Source organism: Amblyomma mixtum, chromosome 2 (assembly GCF_055824585.1).
Source record: "Amblyomma mixtum isolate Tamu chromosome 2, ASM5582458v1, whole genome shotgun sequence".
Taxonomy (NCBI): domain Eukaryota; kingdom Metazoa; phylum Arthropoda; class Arachnida; order Ixodida; family Ixodidae; genus Amblyomma; species Amblyomma mixtum.
Genome location: NC_143013.1, coordinates 107451599 through 107475866, shown reverse-complemented (window position 1 = coordinate 107475866; position 24268 = coordinate 107451599). Strand labels below are relative to the sequence as shown.

The window sequence follows — 24268 nt, the reverse complement described above, 5'->3', positions numbered from 1 at the left end:
CTACAACCTACGCCTTGACATTCCTCATAATTGAGATCCCTTGGTCTCATGTTAAGTCGTACCTTACAGTTTCTGGCATTTCATTTTTCACTTTTTACTCATAGAATGATGGACAGTCTTCAGCAACCTGACACGAAAAGTGACTCCATATTGTCATATACATAGGAGGAGGCTTGCGACACCTTGCTTCTTTGCATAGAGTATTTCGGCTATTTCTTCAAAAAGCCACCTTCAGTGCCCGGCTTGACCAATGCATGGTGGCTGGGAGGCTTCGAGCCTACTGTGATTAACCGCCTTCAGGTCGCGCGTATTCCGTAGGCTCCGCTGACTTCTACGAAACTGTAGATCCTGCGAGTAGCTTCCAGCGCGCTTGCTTAGGCGCTATTTGTACGGGTTTTTCAGCTGTTACGATTCTGCTTGTGCGTGTGAATACGGGGCGCGAAGTGTCATCCTTCGGCGTTCTCATCTCGACAACTAGGGTGTGCGTCTGACTTCAGTGACAGAGTGTGACCAACCCTGCAAGGTTTCAGTGTGGCCTCACATTTGCTGCCGATGACTCTTTTGCCGCTCGTGGGTCACCACGAAGGCAAGCTTCGCGAAGCTTACATGAACCTAGCCCCACGGTGCCCATGATAATGATGATGATGATGATGATGACGATGCCCTGAGACTTAATGGCACCCTGAGGAGGCTAAACTTTCTCATCTTCACTTCATCCGCAGCGCTGTGTGCTGGCCAGGTGATCCCGGACGGCTGCACCCTGCAGGACCAGTGTTACGAGGCCGCCGCTGAAGAGGCCCTCCAGTTGCTGGAAAGGCACGACCAGCTCGCGCCGCTATGCGAGTAGGTGGTGCATCTGTTAACATCTTGCAGGACACGCGTACCATTTTATGTTTGCTGGAAATCTGAATTAATGAGCATCTGCTAGTACTGTAACTTTAGAACACCAGGAAGAATAAATGGGGCATAACTGGGCCTCCATTTTTTTTTAAAGAAAAGCTTTTTATCCAAGCTCTAAAACTTCCTGAGTCGTTTTGTTTGTCAAGAAGGAAATAATAATTACCAGCTGTTTAAACCCGCCTATAGGCAAACACTACGGTGATATCATTCCTGTTAACAAAAAAATGCGCTAACCGCACGAACGCAAGCTTTCAACTGACTTTACTGTCTTCAAGTAACAGCTCATATAGCAGCGATAAAAAATACACCCCAAAAGAGTGACAGCAAGTCAAGCCTGTGCGCACGTCAAGTTAAACGCCGCAGAAATTTTTTCGCCGTATTGTATATATTATCTTATGTGTCATCCGGTGGAATTTCGAGAAGAATTGTCCCACCGTTTAAGCGTAATTTGAAGAAAAAAATATTTTCTGCAGTGTTTCACCTTGTTTTCGGGTGGCCCTAAGCTCGAAAGCATATTGTAACGTGTTTGGGCCTTCCGAAGCATCGTAAGTTAAATACAATGCCGGAAAAGTAGCTGTGTCATACTGACAACGCAGTGCCAGAAGTAGTCAGTGGGATCCAAAACGCGGCTTATGAGCCCTCTGTTCGCATATAAGCGTGCGGAGAACTGCGAACTTAAGCGCTTTTATGAAAAAAGTTAGAGGCCCGATTGATAGGTGGCACGGCGAAAACAGAGCGCCCGAAGCCAGCGCACAAAAAAAGGCCTCCAACTTCGGCCTCTGCGTAACGTAAGTGGACAGAGTCCTTGAGCGCACAGCGGAATGAGTGAGCATTCTTTTGTCAAGACTTCAAGAATCAAAGCTAGAATAGTTTGCGCTGTGAAGGTAAATGGCATCTGAAGATAACCTAAAATTGCAGCTTAGAGTTTTTGTAGCAGTATGGCAATATAGCTTCTGTGAAGTTAACACGAATATTATAACCGGATATTTACTTCGCATAACAAACAGCTCACTGGAGTATTAGGGTTTATTGCGGAACATGCAGAACTGTACAAGGCTGCAGAAAATCACACCTAATGGTTAGACTAGGAAGCTTCCTGAGTAAAGACAGCTGCTATTGCCGACGATGTTCGCCTTACGGAGTAGGCAGCCTCCATGGTGAGGGTGAATAATATTCCATTAAGTGGTCATTACTTCATTGCCGTGTGGTTGGCTACTGTGCCCAACGTTACCGCCAAGCGCACGTTAGTGTATCTTTTCTCTTTTCCGTCCAGGGCTCTGAGGAATGATACAGGATTCAAGGACTGCGGCTCACACTACGGCAATGACAGCTGCGACTCGAACCCTTGGTCGGAGCTCGGCAACGCATTCGTCGACAGCCTTTGCAGCGAAGACAACCTACGTTAGTGCATGAGACAACTCGCGTGTCTCAAGAGTAGATTTCTTCTCATTTTTGGAGGGGAGTTGGAAGATATGTTGGAGTTGGCGGAGGGGGCAGTCAGACATGCATATGTTGCTGTAATAGTTGCTAAAAGAAGCGGTATTGCTGACTTTTTCATAAAAGTTCATTCACTCTACAGGCGGGAGGTGAAATCGCAAAAGAGAGGGTTGGGAGAGCCAGTGCTTTCAAAAAACGCTTTACTACAAGTCACACGAGGGTGTGATGCGTATTAGATTTTTATTAAAATACACTTCCTAGGTGTATAAAAGCGCGCACTGGGAAGTGTAGGTTTACAACGCAAACACTGAGAAATAAAGATTTACCAAGCCTAATTGTTTTTCCTATTCGGTTCCGAGCCAAAAATTGGTCAGGAGAATTCATGCCTGGGACTAGCGATGTCGTTGGCTGACAGCCACAGAGCCGCAACATCAGTATTCTTGCTTCTCCACTTTATTGTCTCTTTGTGCCTAGTTATCCACGAATTTGGGTGCCTGTCGAATATTATGACATAAACTATGTCACTATTGGCTAGATAAATATCTGCCTCCACGTCTGTGTGCTTGACAACGGAACCATTTGTCGAGGTTATTGGTGGGCACAATTTATGTTGTAGTAATTTAGGTTCTTTTCTTAGAGGTGAATTTTTACTAACTTTCATTAGTTGTCATTTAGATCATTTATAGCTTATTTAATACAAAATCGCAAAATCGCAAACGGTTATATTGCATATTAGATTCGTTATTAAAACCTTAATATAACTCGAGCCTGCTTAAAAAACTGACACTCCTCAAGTCTGCGCTGGGAAAATGGGAGGCACCAGACATAGCAACAAAATGCAAGCTGGTTGGCTTAAGCGATCCAGAAATAATGTTATTTTAAGAGTAAAAGCCGAGGGAGGGGATTCGAAGGCACATCGCAGTAAAGGGCTTCGGAACAGTTTTGACTTCTTTCAAACGTTACACCCACCGTATTCGCAGTAAGCCCTTTTTCCTGCACTCATTCCATATGAAAATGGCGCCGCAGGGTCGAACATCGAGCCCAACGACATCTTTATTAATATAAAAAGGCTGTAGCGGTTGAGTCCCTGAGGAGGGAGGATGCGGTCTTGTGTTGTACAGAGGTGTCATGAGCCCTCTTCTGCTCTTCTGCGCGCAGGTGTATTCTCAGCTCCCCAGTTGCAACACGTCCAGTGTTTCCACTTCAACTATGCCGTCGAGTGCACGGCAAAGTCGCTGAGTCAGTACGAGAGCCTGGCAAAGTTCCTCCGGTCGGCACGCAACGACAGCTTCTGCAGGTGAGCGACGACGCACCCTCAGCAAACTTATGCGCCTGGATTGAGTCTTGGTAGGTAAAAGGAGGGAAACGGTCCCTGAAATGACTACTTCCAGGCGTCATGGCGCTCCTGTATACATCCTGGTATTTCATTTTTAAAGTAGGCCTATACGAGGTGTGCTCTAAAAATTCTGCGGAGTGGTCGTATTCGATATCCTTGTTTTAAAATGTTAGAAGGTGTTTTAGCGCAATCTGAGAATGTACGTAGACTCCTTCGTGCATGACCCGGATAACTGCGCCGAGTCGTGGATTATTGCACACTTCAAGTAAAACATTGAGTGCACATCTAAACATGACAGGCATGACGCATCTGCACTGTTTTAAAGAACCAGACAGAGTGTATGAATGAATAACTTGAGCGAGGAAGCTTTCTGGATCATCAAGTTGCAAGTTCATCAAAAATGCTTTTTACACACACTCGTCACCCCTTGCTAAAAGAAAAAAATATCTGATAGAATAACATTCTTGACTCTCTCAAAGAAAAAAATATCTGACAGGTAAACTTTCTTGACTCCCTCGAGGCAGGGATGTAGCAAAGGTTTCCTTCCCTACCACACGGCAGTTGCATTAAAGGCTCGTAAGCACAAGTACTTTTTTCATTTCATTTCATTTATTTTACCCTCAGGGCTTTCGCATTACAGAGGGGGTGGGACAGTGAAGAAAACAATACATAGATCAAAAACAGGGCTATATATACGAACAATATTGAAAGATCCTAGAGACATAGGACGAAAACATTGAGAACAAAAGTACAGGAGTAAAAAGAAATAAATAAAAGGATTACAAAAAAAGAAACCTTATGTAGTCTATATATGAGTAAACAACATATCACAATTGGTCTGATTCTAACAGTGCGAGTAATTTGCTTTTAAAACGCGCAGTGTCGCTAACACAGGTGGCTGTGGGTGAAAGATTATTCCAGTCACGACATGTTTTAGGGAGGAAGGAATTAGAGCAAGTCACTGTGCGGCAGTGTGGAACAGCTACTTTTTGATTGTGGTCTATGCGAGGCGAGATGAAAGATGGTGCCTTTACACAGATGGCTTTCAGGCAAGGATTGTGATAGTAAATTTTATGGAAGAGGCAAATGCGTGATAGCTTACGGCGAGTGGAGAGTAAGGGGAGTTTAAGATTAGATTTCATTTTTGTTACACTGGCAGTGCGATGGTAGTTTCCAACGATGAAACGGACGCTTCGATTCTGCACGGCCTCGAGTTCATTTGTTAATGTGATGGTGTCAGGATCCCAAATTGAACATGCGTACTCTAGTTTCGGACGAATGAGTGTAGTATATAATAGCATTTTCAATGAAGGTGGAGAGGATGAAAAATTTCTGCGGGCGTACCCTAGCATGCGGTTAGCCTTTGAAGTGATGAACCTGATATGAGCTTTCCAAGAAAGGTTAGAACAAACATTAACGCCAAGATACTTGTAAGACGAGACTGGATTCAGCTGAGTGTCGTTAATAAAATAATCTGGGCTCGTTTGCTGGTTACGGGTTACGCGCATGCATTTGCATTTAGATATGTTTAATTCCATTTTCCACGATTGACACCAGTCATAAGTTTTATTTAAGTCTGTCTGTAGCTGAATAATATCATCAGTGTTATTAATTACTCTGTAAATTACGCAGTCGTCAGCAAACAAGCACATGTTAGATGAAATCTTTAAAGGTAAGTCATTAATGTATATTAGAAATAATAACGGGCCAAGAACCGACCCCTGGGGCACACCTGAATGTACTGGCACTGGTGATGAGTCGTGGTTATTGGCGAAGACGAACTGAGTACGGTTACTAAGAAAGGCACGAATCCAATTGAGTACATTAGGGTCAATGTTAAGTTGGCTCAGTTTTAAAAGTAAAAGAGAATGACTGACTTTATCGGAGGCTTTTGAAAAATCTAAGAATAAGCAATCAGTAATGAGTCCAGAGTCTAAAGAAACATGCAAGTCGTTAGTGAAAATCATTAACTGCGTTTCACACGAGAAGAATTTGCGAAAACCATGCTGTTTCGGAGTAAAGAACTGGTTTGATTCTAGGAAATTAACAAGATGACTAAATATGATGTGCTCTAGAACTTTACATGGAACGGAAGTAAGTGAGATGGGACGATAATTACGTGGATCTTGCGTTTCCCCTGATTTGTGCACTGGGATTACTTTGCCGGTGAGCCAGTCATTAGGAAGGGTGTGATGGTTTAAAGACTGCGAAAAAATACAATGTAGAATAATGGAAGAATATTCTACGGTATTTTTCAAGAATTTAGTACTGAGACCATCGATACCACAAGAGGATGACGTTTTAAGTTGGTTAATAATGCCACGAATTCCTTCTGAGGAGATGACGATGGGATCCATTGGTAGAAAGTGATATTCTATGAGCGAAGGTAGGACGGAAGTGTCGGTGGGGCTAGAGAAGGCTTTGATAAAAGTGCTATTCAGAAGCGATGCGCACAGGTGGTCAGGAACTGGATCCCCATCCGGGGTAAATAGTTGTATGGTGGTATTTCCTTTGCCTTTCACTGTGTTCCAAAACTGCTTCGGGTCATTGCTTAGCATAGCTGGAAGAGTCTGATTAAAGAAGGTAAATTTGGTTGATTTTAATGCCTTTGAATAAGCGACTGCAGCGGCTTTATACGCGGACCACCTGACAGCAGTGTGTGGGAAGCGAGCTGTCCTGAAAAGTCTTTTTTTCTTATTGGAAAGCCTATTAAGATACCTGTTGTACCAGGGTGCAGCACTGTTGCTATATACCTTTTTGATTGGTATGTATTTATTTACGAGGTCAGAAACTTTAGATTTGAAGATCTCCCAGTTACGATGTACGCTACGGTCGAGATAAACACTCAAAAATTCATCTAAAAATAAAGACATATTGTTATTAATAGCCTGGAAGTCAGCCTTGCTGTAATCTCTGATGTATTTGAACTGCTTACGTGAGCGGGATAGGGGTAGAGAGAGGTTGAAGTTGATTATCATGTGATCGCTTAACCCAGGCAAATGAATGATAGAAGACACGATGTCTGGAGATGATGTGAGGATGAGATCAAGAAGGGATGAGGCAGTGGCAGTGACACGTGTGGGGAGCTCAATAAGTTGCGATAATCCGAAATCGGAACAAATGTGAAGGAAGTGGTTAGAATTGGAACACGAAGAAAGAAAGACTGGACTATCATGATTCCACTCAATGTCTGGGAAGTTGAAATCTCCTAAAAGAAAAATGCTCACATCCGGAAAGCGCACAGAAATTGTATTGAGGCAGTCGTGTAAATCTTCACAGAAACTAATGGGGCTTGACGGTGGTCGATAGCAGACACCAATAACAATTTTCTTAAAACGGAAAGTTATACAGCACCACACAATTTCTAAACTAGTCACTACGGCAACACGAAAGCATTCAATTCGGTCGTTGACAGCAAGTAAAACACCACCACCTTGCCTTTCATATCTGTCACATCGAAATATGTTGTAATTTTTTTCACAAAAAAATAGTTCACTGTTGGACACGTTATCAGACAGCCATGTCTCTGTTAAGGCAATAATATCAGCGCTACAATCATTTATCAATGCACTCAAGTCATCTCTTTTGGGCAAAAGACTTCTTATGTTAGTAAAAACCACACTCAGACCAATGTTCTCAATGGCAGTACCACCACCCCTGGCGGGCCCCTACGTTCCAGTACCAGCTAGAGTTCGACCAGAGCGAAGGGAGCGCGGAGACTGAATGGGTTCACTGTTTAGAGCAGGTCCAATTTCAAACACTAGGTCAGTTTCCGCATTATATCCATAGCATTTGCCATTGGCAATTAGTTTGTTGTGCCTTAAATTGACTTTTAAATCAAACTCCTTCGCATAGTCAATTAGCCGCTTTCTCGCCTTACGTGTCGCCGCAGAAAAATCTTCACTCATAGATACTTCCTTTTCCTTCAGCATCGATCGCTTTGAGTGCACCTGCACCTTGGTTTTATGCGCGGCGAATTTTTCTATCACGGGCCTGGTTTTGTTCTCGTCGAATCTACCGATTCTGTGCGCACGAGCAATGCAGTCACTCGTTAAAGAGAGTTCTAATGTTTCAGCAATTAGGTTAAGAACTTTTTCTTCACATTGCTCGTTAGTCTCGGTAGAGCTATCATCAAATCCATAAAAGATAAGGTTGTCACGCCGTGAGCGGTCCTCGCTATCATCTAAACGAGCACGCAAAGCATGTGTTTCCTTTTGCACAAGTTCAAGTGCTTTACGTGTATCGCAAAGATCCCGTTGCAAGTTTTCAAAACCAGTCGCTACGTTTTCTACAGCTTCGAGACGCTTTCTGATATCGGCAATATCGCGTGTTGCCGCCTGTTGGTCTCGCTTCAACTCGGATAAGTCGTCAGACATTGTAGCCTGGGCTGCTTCTATGCGAATGGACCTTTGACGTATGTCATCCAGGATTTTCGAAATTTCCGGGAGCGAAGCATTTCCAGGACCAGGGTTACTTTCTATATCACCACATATCAACAAAAGAAGAACACTGAAGGGCTGCAGCACTGCTTCTGGGCGTGGAAGCACAACTAAACACCGGTCATCAGATTTAAAACATTCATATTGGCACATATACGAGGGGCGGTCGATAAGGATTTCCCCTAACTCACTTCTGCTTATTGCAGGATGCTGAAACTGCGCCTGTGATATGACATAAGTCACTATAGGTCACGTGCCAATGTGCAACTCTGAACTAATAACGGTCTTTCTTTTACACGTGCTTAAGTGGTGTGAGGTGTGATAATGGATGCAGTGGAACACAGAAAATTCACCAATTTCCTGTACTTGAAAGGCCGCACTCCAAGGGAGACGTTCGGTGAGATAAAAAAGGTTTATGGGGAGAATCCATTATATGATTAGTGAAGAACTGGCATCGTCCATTAAAATGTGGTCGGACTTCGATGGAAACTGCTCCGATTGCAGGGCGACCCCACTCCGCTATCGATGAACACACCATTCAGTAAGTGGAGGCCTCCATTTTGGAAAATCGTCTCGTAACCGTTCGAGACCTAGCCCAAAATGTCGAGATTAGTGCGGGGTCTGTGGACAAAATCATTCAGGACCGTGTTCATATGCGCAAGGTATCCGCTCGCTGGGTTCCCCGGCTGCTCACACCTTTCCAAAACTAGGAATGTATCGAATGCTCCCAGACTCTTGACCATGTGTCATGGAAAGCAGGAGGTCTTTTTGAACAGACTGATTACACAGAATGAAAGTTGGGTCCATCACTATCATCCGGAGCCTAAAGTCCAGTCGATGCAATGGAAACACTTGGACTCACCGCCTCCAAAAAAGCTCGCCAGAAAACTCTTCTCCAAAGAAGGCACGCGCCCAGCCCTCGGCGGGCAAGGTCATGCTCACAGTCTTTTGGGACCAGCACGGAGTAGTCTTGATGGATTTCCAAGCAAAGGGTGCCACGGTTACTGGGGCATACTATGCTTCATTGCTGCGGAAATTGCGGGAGGCCATCAAAAGCAAGAGACGTGGTATGCTCACCAAAGTTGTACTCCTCCTGCAAGACAATGCCCCAGTTCACAACTAACATGCTGCCCAAATGGGAGCACGCTGCTGCGGATTTGAAATTCTACTGCATCCCCCTTATCCACCCAACCTCGCACCATCGGACTTCTACCTCTTTCCAACAATGAAATCTTATTTGAAGGGAAACTATTTTCCAGATGATGAGACTGATTTCTGAATTCACAACATGGCTTTTGGAGCAACCTGTCGACTTCTACAAGCGAGGTGTCTGCAGTTGCATAGAAAGATGGGCGAACTGTGTGTCCCTGGGTGGCACCTATATAGAGAAGGGCTAATGATTCTGCAAAGTTTCGTTGCTCTTCGTGCAGAGGAAGTGGGTCAGGGGAAATCTTGATTGAACGCCCCCCGTAGTCGCCAAGCTCAACTTACAGGCAAAAAACTTCAGCTCTGTTCGTTCTCACTGTTCCCGTGTAGCAAAGCCGAACATGGTCTCATAAGTGAAACGCATAGGAAGGATATTTTCCTATTGACACACTGTCATTTCTGAACTTAACTGCAATCGACGAACAACGCCCCAAACCGTAGTTTAGTAATAGACACTCAACCTTCGAAGCATCTCTTACGGTCGGACACTTGACTCAATGTCGGTCCTGTGAATACTCATCGGGTCATATCTCCCTGCAAGGTCCGCAGCAAACAGGCGCCTGTCGCATGAACGAATGCGTTAATAATTAGCCGTTCCTTGCGTCATTTTTTGCTTCCTTTTGCGCATAGCTCGGTGTCTACGGAGCTGCGTCGCTGCGCCGCGGGTGTCTACGAAGGGTGCCAGCAGAAGGATGCAATGCGCGCTGCCCTCTCCCGTGTGGTGAAGGCGCTCCTGGGCGCGATCAACTGCCAGGCCAACGCGGAGGATCCCGCAACCCACCACGGTTAGTGAGCGCGCACATCATGCACTTGAAGGCTTTTCCGTCATGTGCGCGCTTTGGAGTCACTGTTCTGTGGGGACATCTGGAGGGCTTAGAGCTTTACTCGGAGCACAATAACTCATGAACGAAACGGCACATGCCCCGAAAAGAAGGTCCTCCAGCCAATGGCGTCGACCGATTCTCTCCTCTCCCCCATGGTCGATCCCGTTAGAGCTGCTAGAGTGAAATCGCAGGGGGTGCCAGATGAATGGTTTGGTTTGATTTGGTTTATTGGGGTTTAGTACGTCCCGAAGCAACTCAGGCTATGAGGGACACCGTAGAGCAGGGCTCCGAAAATTTCGACCACCTGGGGTTCTTTAACGTGCACTGACATCGCACAGCACACGGGCCTCTAGAATTTCGCCTTCATCGAAATTCGGCCGCCGCGGCCGGGATCGAACCCGCGTCTTTCGGGTCAGCAGCTGAGCGCCGTAACCACTGAGCCACCGCGGCGGGTCGCCAGATGAATGGGGAGTAGGCCCGGCTTAATCGGATTAAAGGCGGCGTCATGAAGATCGGTCGACGCTAGTGGTTGGAGGGCCTCATTTCAGGGACATCTGCTGCTTCGTTTTTTGAGTTGTATCCGACTACAATTTCTATGACACCATCTAAGCACTGGCCGACTCGAATCAGATTGCTACACTGCTGCATGAATGCATGGCGTCGAGGCACATGCTGCCAAATCAAGCGGTTCACATGCTTGTCTAGTACTTCTAGTACCTTAGTACGCGTGTGTCCGTTTTTGAGCTGGCAAGAAGAATGACTATACCCCTTATCTCTTTTGCAACCTGCCACGCTGTTCGGAAGTTTAGTTTATTGAATTTGTGCGCAGACAGAGCGCAGAAGATCTGCCAGCAGTTTCTGATGACACACCTCTTCCGAGCGTGTAGCTAGTGATGATAATAAAGTAAATCTCGCTTTTGTATCACATCCACCAAACGAGAAATATTGCCGACTGTAAACTTCCAAGACGACGAAGTATACTAGATTCGAAAAAAAAAACGGCAGCCGAGGCCTCGACCAGTCATTGCTTATTCAGTTGCATGATCAGTAACCTGCCGCACCACATGCAAGTACTCCTACTTATTACAGAACCATTGTCGTACATTGCGTTCAAAATTCAAGTTTCAAATACTAACAAGTTCCGCTTTCAGTTAATACTTTTGAAGAGAGAACGTCTTCATTGGCACCGGAAATGGGCCCTCGCAAGTCGGGGAGTCACTCTTAGAGCAGAGGTAACGGCAGACGCTTAACACCAATGTGGCCTCAGCTTGTGCGCAACGCATGGGTTCTAGGCCGCACGAAGTTTCGCAAGCAGGGAGAAATGTTCAGTGCCCAGCGATATTACGTCATTTGTCTGTGTAGGAGACCTCTATTGTATTGGAGACCTCTTATCGCTACCAGTCCCCTGCGTAATCTACGAAAGGCTCTATAGCACTTACATGCAAGTTCTCAAGATGTTGCTTGTACTCTCCTGGGAAGTGCGACTCCGTGTGTTTTCGGGAGATGACAGAGCGATGTCGACGCGGTGGCGCAGATGACCAGAGGCCCAAGGCAGCAGCTCCGGAGAGCAGCGACTGTGAGGCACGCATGACCCACGTGATGGATTGCCTGCGCGATATCGTTAGCCCCAACACGGTGGCCAATGAGCTACTCGAGAAGGTGCGCACCCAACCCATGGACTACGACGAGACGTTCTGCAGGTAAGGCCACTAGTGGCGCTACGTAGCTATAGAAAGCACTCTGATCGTTTCACAGGCATTTCGAACTTCTTCACGAGGCCAAATACAGAAGGATGGCTGGCTTATGGTTAAGTTCTGAATTTGAATGAACACGAAGTACAAACGAAAGAATTCCTGGCAGTTTAACATTGCTAATCACAAAATATTTTGCGAAAACAGGTTTTTGCAGGTGGTCACCAACGCCATGAACTTGACAGCGCGATTGAAAGCGCGTTTTCTTTTCATTAGAGACTTGAGCACAGATAGAAGTTAACTGAAGACGATGACGTGCAATGCACAGCGCGAGAGTGTGTTGTATCACACGAGGCGTCATCGGCTGCGGCAATAGCCTAGTGCTCTCGTGCAATGGGAAGCCGATCTGTTTGTGCCATCACGGGTTTGGAACCACGTCGCGGCAATATTTATTTCATTTCTCCAGGTTGGGCAAGGTCACCGTCATTCAGTCTAGTTTATTTCTCGCCTTTTCCGGCATCACGTTACTAACTTCAGAGGCTTCGCCACACACCGGCATTTTTGAAGTTGGAAGGCCAATAGCGCTTTCGCACTAAAAAGCAGAAGCAGCTGTCATTCTAAATTTTTAGCAGAGTACTGCCTGAATGCATGCAGAGCTTGCAGTTTAGGGAATAAAATCGCTGACTATTCCATCAAAATTACGGTTGGTTTAAAGCTGTGACGCGCGTCTTTTCAAAAATGCTCTCAGGTTGGTTATGGCGTCTTTAGAATATCAGCCGCCACACGAGTACAGATGTTCTTTTTTTTAAACCTTTGTCTAAATTTCAAGAACGGCACGTTAGTGCTGCATTTCTCACTTGAGGGCTGTTGCACAAAGACAATGACCTTTTTGTTTATCTCGCAGAGAGGTTTTCTCACACTACATGAAACTTTGCCACAGCATGAATGCTACGTTTGTCGCGTGCAGTCTCTCGTAGAGTGGTTTACGTTCCAGTGCTTCTGACACTAAATGAGCATTTTCCCAGAAATTATATGTTCTATAAACAGTGCACGCCTTGATGCATATTAATTGAACCGAATATAACTGAACGGCATCTCTACATTAACAGAAGGTTCAGTGGGTGGATGAGATTAAGAAGCTTGCTTGGATACGGTGGCCGCAGCTGGCACAGAAGGACGGGGTTAATTGGAGAGACATGGGAGAGGCCTTTGGCCTGCAGTGGGCATAGTCAGGCTGATGATGACGATGAAGTGTACTCACGGCATTTTTTCGTACTACATTGTTAGGAGCAGAGGTAGTAAGGGGGTTTGTTTTAAGAGCAGAAGATGGGAAAAACACTGCACGGAAGGCTTCACTTCAGGAGTCTCGCATTGCAAAGTCAGCAAGCTTCCAACAGCAGCTTTCGTTAGTATTTGCTACTTTTTATAGTAGGCTGTCAGTCGTTTGTATTTGATAGGGGTACGTAAGCTGTATTTCTTGTGAATGTTTGACTAGATATCTTTTTTTGCCATGTACCATACTCACATATTTAGCTCAGCGAACTGTGCTCAAAAAGAGGCGATAAAAGAAGACCAAAACCGGCATACTACTGGAAAGACAAAAACTTTCTGGGAACGAACAGTTCCTGTTGTGCAAACCTTTCTTTACTCTTACACTATGGTCTGGTTATACCTACACCACCTCTGCAAGTTGTCTTGCAAGACCCACTAGACTGCTACGAGGCACTTTCTGTGCTCCTGGAGGAGCAAGCGCATATACAGCTTCTTTTAAGCAATAGAGGCAAGGCTGTGACCGGAGTCCATCGATCCTTTTTCTGTTCACGAAGTGGCTCTGTGACGCCAGAGGAGAGCTTCATACGCAGTCAGAGGCAGTTACGAGGAGGCGCTACCTTCAGGAAAAGGACATAATTTAAGCACCGTAGCTTTGGCCATTTAGAAAGAAGGCCAGGACTATTAATCTTAGTACGCGATTTTATTTCTGTTGTTTTGTGCGCCTATATATTGGCGTTTACAGAAGGTATACAGAAGAATAGATTGGGAAGGGTCATGGATAAATATTTATAGAGATTGTCTCAGTAATTTCCTATTTGCTGATGACGTTGCCTTGCTAAGTAATTCAGGTGGCGAACTGCGAAGTACGATCGAGGACCCAAACTGGCAAAGCAGGAAGATTGGTTTAAAAATAAGATGGCAGAATTTAAAGTAATGTTCAATGGTATCAAAAAGGGCACAGCAGTTTACGATAAGCAGCGATGCATTAGAAGTGGTGAGGGAGTGCGTCTGCTCAGTGAACGCATTAACTGCTGACGCAGACGACAAGAGAGGAATGACTTGGAGGATCAGAGTGGGGTGGAGCGCATTTGGCACCAGTATCCTGCAGATGGCATCCAAGAAGAAACCATACAACAGTTGTACTGTTCCGCTACTCATCTATGAGGTGGAAATTTGGAGTCTAACCAATAGGCTTGAAATAGAGTTGAAGACTGCGCAGCGAGTTTTCGCCACAAAAATGGTAGGTGTAACGTTAAGATACAGACGATGGCATAATGTGTCAGGGAACAAACGCCAGTGAGTAATATCCTTGTTGAAATTGAGAAGAAATGGCATGGCCAGAGCATGTAATGCGAATGAAAGTTATCCGATGGCCCTATAGGCTAAAAATTCCAAGGGGAGGCAAAGGTGGCAAAGATGTCTGAGAGTCCTGCCAGCGGATCAGTTTAGGAAGGGGTACGGAGGCTGCAGCTGTCACAAGGCATACCTAATTGGAGGTGCTTTTGTCGTGCACTGTCCATAAGGTGGGCTGCTGATGATGATATCTACAAAGCAATGTAACTGGACCCATCCGAGCTAGAGACAATGCCGAATATCCGAAGTGTGCCGGTGTGCCATTGCTGCTAAATAGGCGCAACCACGACGGTGTCATTGGGTTTCTGGTGGTGGTGGTTTGAGGCTCCGTCAGGTAGCCATGAGCCCTTGGTGCTGGGCGATCTCTATGGATCGTCTCACTACACGGAGTCCTTGAACTGTTTGCCCACTGTTCAATGAAGCGTGATGGATTGAAACGCAGGAATAAACGGGCGTCTTCATTTCCTATTCTAATTTTGCTTGCGCGTGAAAGACCCTTGGACGCCACGTGCATTCTTTCCAATAAACTCACTGTGGATGTGAGCCCAGTGTCACTGCTACGAGACACGCCTTCTGCCATGTTCAGAACGTCTCCATAGATTCCAGCCAATTGCTCTGTATTATTATAGGTTTATTTATATTAATTTCTGTTTGGTTGTAATTGGCCTGTTATTGCCAGCTTTAACATAATTAAGGATTTCGTATGATATAAAATGCTTAATAGCACGTTTCTTCACGTGTGTCAGCTCTCGCGTTTTGTTAGCACCTCCGTACTCCCATATTATTCGCATATCGCAGTTATAATAGCGCCTCCTTTGCTCATTATCTATGCTTGCTTCCTTTCTTGCTAAAGTGAGTATATTCTATGAATCCGGTTTAGCTTTTTTATTTAATCACTGTAAGCAGCATTAAAACTTTCTTTCTCTCGTAAAACATGTACCGTAGTGCTCGCATTTTTGTAATCGATGCGTAGTATTGATGCTCAGTAGGGTAGGAGTGCGGGCTAGTTGGTGATCCATTATATATAAATACCAGCGCAAACCAGCAAGATACACGATGAAGAACGAGGACACACAAGCGCTGAGCGCTTGTGTGTCCTCGTTCTTCGTCGTGTGTCTTGCTGGGTTGCGCTGGTATTTATATGTAGTATTGATGGATGTGAGATTCACCAGCTTCCTGAAGCTTGCAGCCGTACAGAAAGCTTGGCATTGTTACTGCACAAGAAAAGGCACCTTGGTGTTCTCCCGAGCGGCAGTATCTGATCCATTACTGGGCCACAAGAAACTCGCGTGCTAGGGGAAAATTTTATGACGCCTCCGCGCGTAAGTTGCCGCCTCTCTTAACTGCTTCCGAGTACGATCGCCCGCGTTTAGGATGCACGGCCCGCTGCGCGGCTGAGTGACTCGGAGCAGTATATCTCTTACAACGTGGCCACGAAACAGCGTGCTCGGTGCAGGGTTATGCCGTGTTCATCTTCACATCGGCTCTATCGTGCAGGTTTCTTGAAAAGGAAGGGGCGCGTCAAACCTCTATGCAGTGACGGTGGTAGCGAGTGGCATAGTGACTACCAGCTCAAAGGCCCCGAGAGCACATTACAGCACAATACATCCTGCAGTCACATTGTTGACGTCGTTTTCTCCGGTCGTTCCCTGCGCTTGAAGCCGGCTTTAAGCCCCGCCCTGCCTGCGATTCGCCTATGGATCGACCCCGCGAGGTGGGAGATCGCGATTTTGAAAACGTGATTTACCTATACGCGATTAATTGCGGCAGTTGCTTCATTCGGATTGCAGTTGTCACGCAAAAACGTGAGTTGAATGACAACAATCTCATCTTGATTGATGAAAACACTTTGCTTGGGCTTAGTTAGCATTGCACTCCACAGGCATGCCGCGGCCGAATATAACGCTGTTCGAGCTTGCTGAATTAATAATAGCAGTCAAAAGGAGGATTGAACCAATCCGACAAGCAAGCAGTCAGAGCGCATTGATTCATTGTAAAACAATTTATTCTTCGTAAAGAGCTTGGTGCTAAGAGGTCGCGTTAAGTGGTCGAGAGTACTTAGCCCTCGACGATTTTGTCAGCCCACACTACCGCCAGAACTTTCGTTCTGGAGTCAGAGCTAGCAAGCATGCTCTCCTCGAGAGAAGGAGCGGTAACTAGATCACCCGGAGGTGGCTCTCATTTGCAGTCCCATAAGATATGCTCGCAGTTAGCTCGTTGGCCGCAGTATTAGCAGTTCGGGTTCTATAGACCAGGATAAATGTGCGCAAGCGCGTTCGATCATGAATAATGATTCAACTTTGTATCCGTCCTGTTTTCATACCTTTCCGTCTTCGTCCTTGCCTGAAGCGATGCCACGCCTACGCTGTCACTGTTATTTGCCACATTGCGCTTCGGTGCAAAAGAGTAAATTAGAGCAGAGGCAAAACAATTGTTTTTTATAGCATCACTGGAGCTCAGGTGTACTTCAACATCAGTTTGGGCGTCACTCTTTCAGGTTGCCCCACAAAAGTCTGACTTGAAACGCAAAATGCGGAAACCGTATTTCTCAGCCGCAAGAGTTGGGGAATGGCATATTTTCTTTGGTTTCATTTCGAACTGCATCAGTTAAGCAAAAAGTAAAAAGGGCTCCCCTCAGAAACTAGGTATCGGCGCAAACTCTTGCCCCAACTAAGGAGCTAGAGTGGTTTTTAGTTGCATATGGTATGTTGCGATGACTTACGGCGGAAAATTTGTGTTGAATAAAATTGCGCTTCAGAGCCGAATCAGTGGCATGCCCTGCACAGCGCTACAGTTTCACCCAACTCGTTAGCGCTTTCATCTTGCACTACTTACCGTAAAGCCGCTCTTTTAAGGGCAGCTGCGCATCGCGAAAAGTTTGAAATGTCAGTTTTTGAGGACAGGAAATGGCGCAGGGTCTGTCTCGCACCTCCGTGGAAAGAATAGGGATAAAGGAGGGAGTGAAAGAAGAAAGAGGAGCCGTAGTGGAGGTGTCCGGAAAATTTTGACCATCGATATTTAACGTGCGCTGACATCGCGCAGCACACGGGCGCCTTTTCTGTTCCGCCTCCATCGAAACGCGGACGCCGCGGACGGGTTCGAACCGAGAAACTCCGTCTCAGAAGACGAATGCGTTAACCACTGAGCGACCGCGCCGAGTGCCAAGACTTTTCACAGCTGATTTGCGGACGTCGAGCTATCGGTAACATCCCACAAGATTTTCAGTCGGAGAAGAACAAGTGAAAGCGTAGGAGAGCAAGCGGCGTGTAGATTAATATCGCTTTTGACTGGCCATGCTCACCCTTCTTTCCACAGACTGCAAGGCGTCGTTGTGAGAGGCCACGTCGTCCATTTTAGTTGAAAACGGAGTCTAACTCTATGCAGCTTTCGTTATTAGTGAAACTCTATTATGTGGTGTTTTTCTCAGCATGTTGATATTTCTCTGCAGCAACATACTCATTCATCGCTGAGAACCTGGCGTTTAAAAATTTTGACACCAATCGATTTAGACTTATGACTTAAGAGCATTCCTTGATCACTGTCTTGAAATTACTACCGGTGTAATTTATCATCTGGAATGAGCGCGAAAATAAAACTGCGAAGACGCACTGCAGTTAACTTGCAAAGCCCGCCGGTGATCGCGGGTCCCGTGTTTCATTTCTTGGAATGTTATAGCGCATAAAAACTCAGTTTTCAGTTAAATAAGCCTATTCGTCGTTAGAGTGTGTGCGGTAATATATCGATAAAGACCAAGTCAAGCTTGTCTTCAGTTTTCCGTTCAGGACGGTCCCTCCGGAGTTTTTAAAAAATGCCGCCACTTAGTTATACTTCCATCGTCTACTCCAGCATGCCATTCAACCATTTAAAACAAAATACATTAGTTTTCTACGTACTTTGCATTACAGGAAGTCTTAATTTATGCTCCAAGAAAGAATACTACAAAACAGCCCGACGCACGACAGCCGATGCCAGTTGAGAACGCTTTTATCCACATAGCGTAAAAATATAGCGAGTTTTAGCGAATCATGCAGAAAAAAAATTATTAAAAGTTTGTTTTCTGAGGTATTAGAATGGCTTTTTCAGCACAGTAATACCAGTGGTGGCAGACTTCAGAAACCAGGCCATTCATTGTAACCGGTAAGGAGATAGAGTAATTACTAATAGTTAACATTTTAAATACTACAGTCAGGCGCCTGGATGCGTATACAGGTTTATACCCGGCCATTAGTAATAGCCATATAAGTTTTTATAGTTTCAGAGCGCGATTACCCTCGGCTCTGTGGCTCAAGAAATTCTGGCCATTCCGTACGCCGTTCAAAAACCGGGCTTCTATCGAGCACGATGAATAACGCACGTGTCATGTAAAATTCTCCCTGCCGTCTTCTCTCGAGTAGCGAGCACCGCAGCGCGGGCAGGAGAGATAGTGATTGAAGTTCCTTTCTAGTTCAGTGGGCCCTTCTTTTTGTGTGTCCTCCCCTTGTTCTCCTTCCATCATCAACGCATTACTGAGCCACACCATCCATGCTACGTGCCGCGCAAAACTGTACGGGTTCTCCATCCGTAAAGGACTCGTCCCTAGCGCTTGTGTGTGTCTCTGTGTCTTTTCTTTGTGGTTCGTCCCGTGTTTGCGCAACCTACACCTTCACAAGAACACGTACCAACTAGGCCCAACCGAAGTTTTATTGGAGATAGTGATATGGATGGCGGAAGTTTCAGTGCAGCAAGTACATTTTTTGCGGCTTTACTTGCGCACAGGACGTACGAGAACGTGATCGAGTGCAAGAGCAAGATCCTGACCAGCGACTGCTACACGAAAGCTGCTCGTGGCGCCCTCGAGCGGAACATCAAGGCGTTCTCCACGGCACGCACTTGGTTGTGCGACGATGGACAGAAGAAGCTTCGCGGTGCGTATGCACACTGCTTCCGCTATTGTCGCTGACGCAACTTCGCGTCGTGTGAAACATGTCTCACACTACAATGGCAATCATTCCAACAAACTAGGGTATATTTGCGTTGTGACTAAGTAACACCGAAAGTAACTTCCAAAAGAAGCTGCCCTAGTGACTGCCACTGTTATTCGTGCCATTAGTACTTGTTTTGGCAGCCACATTAAAAGCAACATTGCTCGAAAAAACAACGCTGATGTCACACAGCTGGTCCGCTGTGGGAAGCCACTGGAAGCTCCAGGAGGATGTGTTGGTGACAATTAACTTAATTCATTACTGACAGCCGGGCACCGTACCCAGATTACGGCACAGCATCTGCCGTAACCGCCAGACTGAAATATACGATTTGCCACCGCGGTGGCTCAGTGGTTATGGCACTCGGCTGTTGACCCGAAAGACGCGGGTTCGATCTCGGCCGCGGCGGCTAGAATTTGGATGGAGGGGAAATTCTAGAGGCCCGTGTAACGTGCGATATCAGTGCACGTTAAGGAACCCCGGGTGGTCTAAATTTCTGGAGATCTTCACAGCGCCGCCCCTCGTATCATTAGTCGCTTTGCGACGTTATACCCCATAAACCACGAAATATACTTTTTTTTTATTTCACCGCCACAACGGTCATGTGCGAGTTCTTTCTTCTTCATTCAAGGCGGCTTGTGCCAAATCTACAAATCGCCGGCTGTTTGGAAAAGGCGAAGTGAATTTCTTTATTAACGCCTAATACGACAGTACAAGTGGACTCACGCCAGCTATCGGATTCCCTCTTCCGGAAAAGACAGGACTTGCCAATCTCTTTTATTCGATCCTCACGGAACGCCGACAGCTCTCCGAGCACAGAAGAAGCGCTGCAAACGCCCCACATACCATAGTGCTTGAGCCCACGCGTTCTGTGAATGACGGCTGAAAGCTTCATTTTCCCTAAATTTTAATTTTTTTTCCCACCGCAGATCTCACAGTTTGAGACAATGTTAGGATTTCTCAACATTTTTGCTCTTTTCCAAGTGGCGAACGCTCATGCACATGTTAAAATCAATGAACTCGACCTTTTAACAAAATATGCGTCGAGCATAATGAATGCGGACTGGACGGCATTTCGCCATTTTTCGGCTGGTTTTGGCGAAACCTGCAGAGACGGTTCTGAGGAATCATCAGAAGCTGACGGATACACGAAATATTTTTGGCCGACACCGCAGTTTCGCAATGTGCATTAAAGTGATAGTAGATGGTCCAAACCTTATTCAAAGGGTGGAGCCGAACAAGGTTACTGTTGTAGTATTGTTAGTTTCATTCAACTCATCACTATGAACGTTACGGAGCAAGATTCCTGCAGTGCTATTTATTTTGTTTGCCTGGTCTACCGCGTAACGATTAAAATGCATCCTTTGCAGATTTCGCTATGGCCTTCCAAGCTGACGGCTGCAATCCGAATGACGACGACATCACCGAGTGCTCGAGCACTTTCGTGCACAACGTGTCCGAGTCGGGATCTGCCCTGAGTCCTGAAGCAACTGACAAGTGAGTCACCAGTGCATTACACCTATAGGCTCTTGTGAAGTGCTGAACTCTCATAGAGAAATGTAGAATTCTTATATTTGTAACTGTCTTGTACGGAAACTTCTCTGCGAAACTATCGTCATCAGCAGAAGAATTTGCAGTTTTACTGACCGCTCAGTTATGGCAGCTCTTGCCTTTTCTCGAGGCTTAAAATGATATTTATTTATTGACTGTTGTTAAATAGATCCCTTGTGGGAGATTACATGATCGGTGGGGATAACGCGGCAAAAATGTCATTATACATTATTTACAGTGATGGAGGATTTGAATAGTCGATGGTTTATGGTGGCGGGCACTTCATTCGGGAGGTCATTCCAGTCGCGGGCAGTTTTTTTTTTAACATTTTACTGGAATGTTGTTGTATGTGCACAGTCAGAGTATAAAGCGTGCGGGTGGTTGTGGCTGCCAACGAGCACACTCATTTCAGCGCCGCAGTTTTTGACACATTTTGTCCTAATGTTATTCCTCAGCGCTATTTCTGTTTCTCCTAATAGACATTTATCCTCCACTGCCACCACCGAGAACCAAAAGTCATTTGACAGTTTGTGATAATCGGGCACGAAATTTTCAATGAAAGTATCAAAACTTCCCACCAAATGCTCTCGTAAGCAACAATATATCTGATTTCTATTCTGAGACGCTTGTTTATCACATTCAGCTTCAAAGAAGCTAAAATTCCATTTACAGTTGAAGGTGATGAATATTTCTGACAATAGCCACCGGATGCAGAAGCGAATAATGATAACCAAAATGACTGACTTGGGGACCGGTCAACTTCGCCTTACTGAAGACAGTGGGTCGTCTCGAGTGTTCGCGTAAAAGAGTAGGCTTAGAGCCATTCGATGCAAAACGCCCCATGTCGAGAATGTGCAACCGTAGTAAACGTGTGTAGCTACACGACAACACAGTGATCACTGTCATTGGTAAATATGGTATTTAATATTTCGGACAGGGATTCCCCCATCGCTCACACAGCCGCACGGAAAATAAAATTAGAACGATACAGAAAGAGAGGAAACAGGAATGTTAACCAGAAAGGTTTTTGGTTGGCTACCCTGCACTGGGGAAGAGAATGAGGGGATTAAAGAGGGAAGAGAGAAAGAACGGGAAACACGGTCGCAATCTGTCAGTCAAGGCAGTCTCTTCAAATGGTGCAGAACTAGCTGCCCTACGGGCTGCATTTCGGTTCATCAGTCAGGAATCTGCACTTGACTGGACAGTTTTCACCGACTCTAAAGCAGCCCTTCAAGGCCTGCAAGCTGCACTACGCCGTGGGTCACACGAACCACTCGTTGCAGAAATACGCAGCTGTACCATGACGCCACTATTATGATACATTCCAGCGGCTAAAAAGACACGGACGAAGGTAGACGAGACAGGACGAACGCCGGACTTCAACTGAGGTTTATTTCACAAACAGCGATAATATACAAAAGGGGGCGCAAGGAAAAGTAATCCGTGACAAGATTAACCCATAATCAAAAAAGTGCAGAAGGCTCCTTTGCCATGCCACTCATGTTTTCCACATCGGCGCACCTACTATCTATCGCCTACCTGGCTGAATCCACCCGTTTGCCTTCAGGTAATCTATTTCTTTTTTGTTTAGCGCCACAGAAGGGCTGCTGACGCAGTTTTCTTTGTCATTGAAAATACTGAACGCTTCAAAAATTTCTCGGCTCTTTTGAGTCTTAAATCTGCGCATCACAATTGTCCTTTCTAAAAACGCCTTACATGCTGGCTTGTGTGAGCAACGGCGAATGTGGTCGGCTAGGTGACCTCCGCCAGATAACGAATGGGCTGTCCGGCGATGCTCTAGCAAGCGTTCGTTGAGGCAGCGTCCCGTCTGTCCGATATACCGTCTGCCACAGGCGAGGGGGATGCTGTATACAACACCAACTTCACATTGAACAAGAGGTTTGATGTGCTTAATTTTGCACATAGGCCTCTTTTTGGCGTCATTCACCAGGCGGCACATGCGTCCCAGCTTTTCCGGGGCCGAAAATACTACACGCACGCCACACTTGTCGCCGACCTTCTTGAGGCGGTGTGAGACCTGATGCCAGTAGGGCACAACGACAGGTCGCTGTTTGGTACGTGCATTTTCCCTTGGCTTGCACCGCCCACCAGATTTCACCTCGCGAATCTGGGTTTCCACCACAAATGCCAGAATTTCTCCTGGATACCCAGCCTTATCCAATCGCCTTAGTTGGGCATGGACGCTGTCACGCACTTGATGTTCGCACGACTTGGCAAGAGCAGACCGGACGCAATTTTTTGCTATAGCTCTTTTCACGAGCTTGGAATGGGCCGAATCATAGTTCAGAATTTGTTTCTTCGACCGTGGCTTATACTGCCAGCACACACGCGTTTCTTCAAAAATAAGGCACACATCAAGGAACTGGATGCGACCTTCCTGCGGTAATTCGTGAGTGAACTTCATTCCGAATGCATTATCAGCAAATATTTCCAGAATGTTGTTCACATCGATACCTCTATCCTGAGCAGCAATCACATTTACTACCACCAGGTAGTCGTCAACATATCTAAACACTTTCTGCACGTTGGCGTTGTAAAGGGACGCCTGAATACGCTTGTCAATACTAGATAAAAATATATCACTTAAAAGTGGTGCTAGGCAGGAGCCTATGCACACTCCTTCTTTTTGTATGAAATGGCGCTCATTAAAGGTGACAAAGGTAGATGACAAGTAAAACTTTAAAAGCTCTAAAAAGTTGTCGGTGGATAACCCTGTCCTGTTCTGAAAGGCCACCGGCCCAGTGTCTTCAATAAAATTCCTTACAGCGCGGAAAAGTTCAGGATGAGGTATAGAATAGAACAATTCTTCAACGTCAATAGAAAACGCGAACATTTCTTTGCCTGAAGCATCAGATCGAGAGAAATAATCAATAACATCGTTAGAATTCTTAACCAGAAACGGATCTTCTAGCGGAATATCTCTAAGGTGCTTCTGCAGGAACCGGGACAGGTTGCCCTGCCAAGACCCTTTTTCTGTCACAATAGCCCTAAACGGTACACATTCTTTATGTGTTTTTGCCGAAAAGAAAACACTCAGTGATTTTTCATCTGCAGCGTTGATGCTCTTTCTTAGTGAATCCAGGTTGAGTTCTTCACATAAAGCAATAGCCATATTCTTCGCTTTAGCTAGCGACACTGTTCTGGGAACGAAATTTTTACACATTGCCTCATTTGCTTTTTGTGTAAACAATGTTTTTGGCATTACAACAAAACCACCCTCTTTGTCTGCAACCAAGAGAGCAATATCTTTGCTTTTCAGGTAATTAACGGTAGATCT

At 45.7% G+C, this 24268-nt stretch overlaps 1 protein-coding gene across 1 annotated transcript in view; it reads left to right on the top strand.

Moving 5' to 3' along the window:
* LOC149360490 (uncharacterized) overlaps positions 1-24268 on the top strand; it is a 40638-nt gene that overhangs the window by 8469 nt on the left and 7901 nt on the right. Inside the window, exons 2-8 of the mRNA XM_089572346.1 lie at positions 723-843; positions 2174-2301; positions 3496-3634; positions 9949-10103; positions 11677-11842; positions 19214-19362; positions 20790-20916. Of these exons, the coding sequence (XP_089428472.1) occupies positions 723-843; positions 2174-2301; positions 3496-3634; positions 9949-10103; positions 11677-11842; positions 19214-19362; positions 20790-20916 (985 nt within the window). The remainder of the gene's footprint in view (positions 1-722; positions 844-2173; positions 2302-3495; positions 3635-9948; positions 10104-11676; positions 11843-19213; positions 19363-20789; positions 20917-24268) is intronic.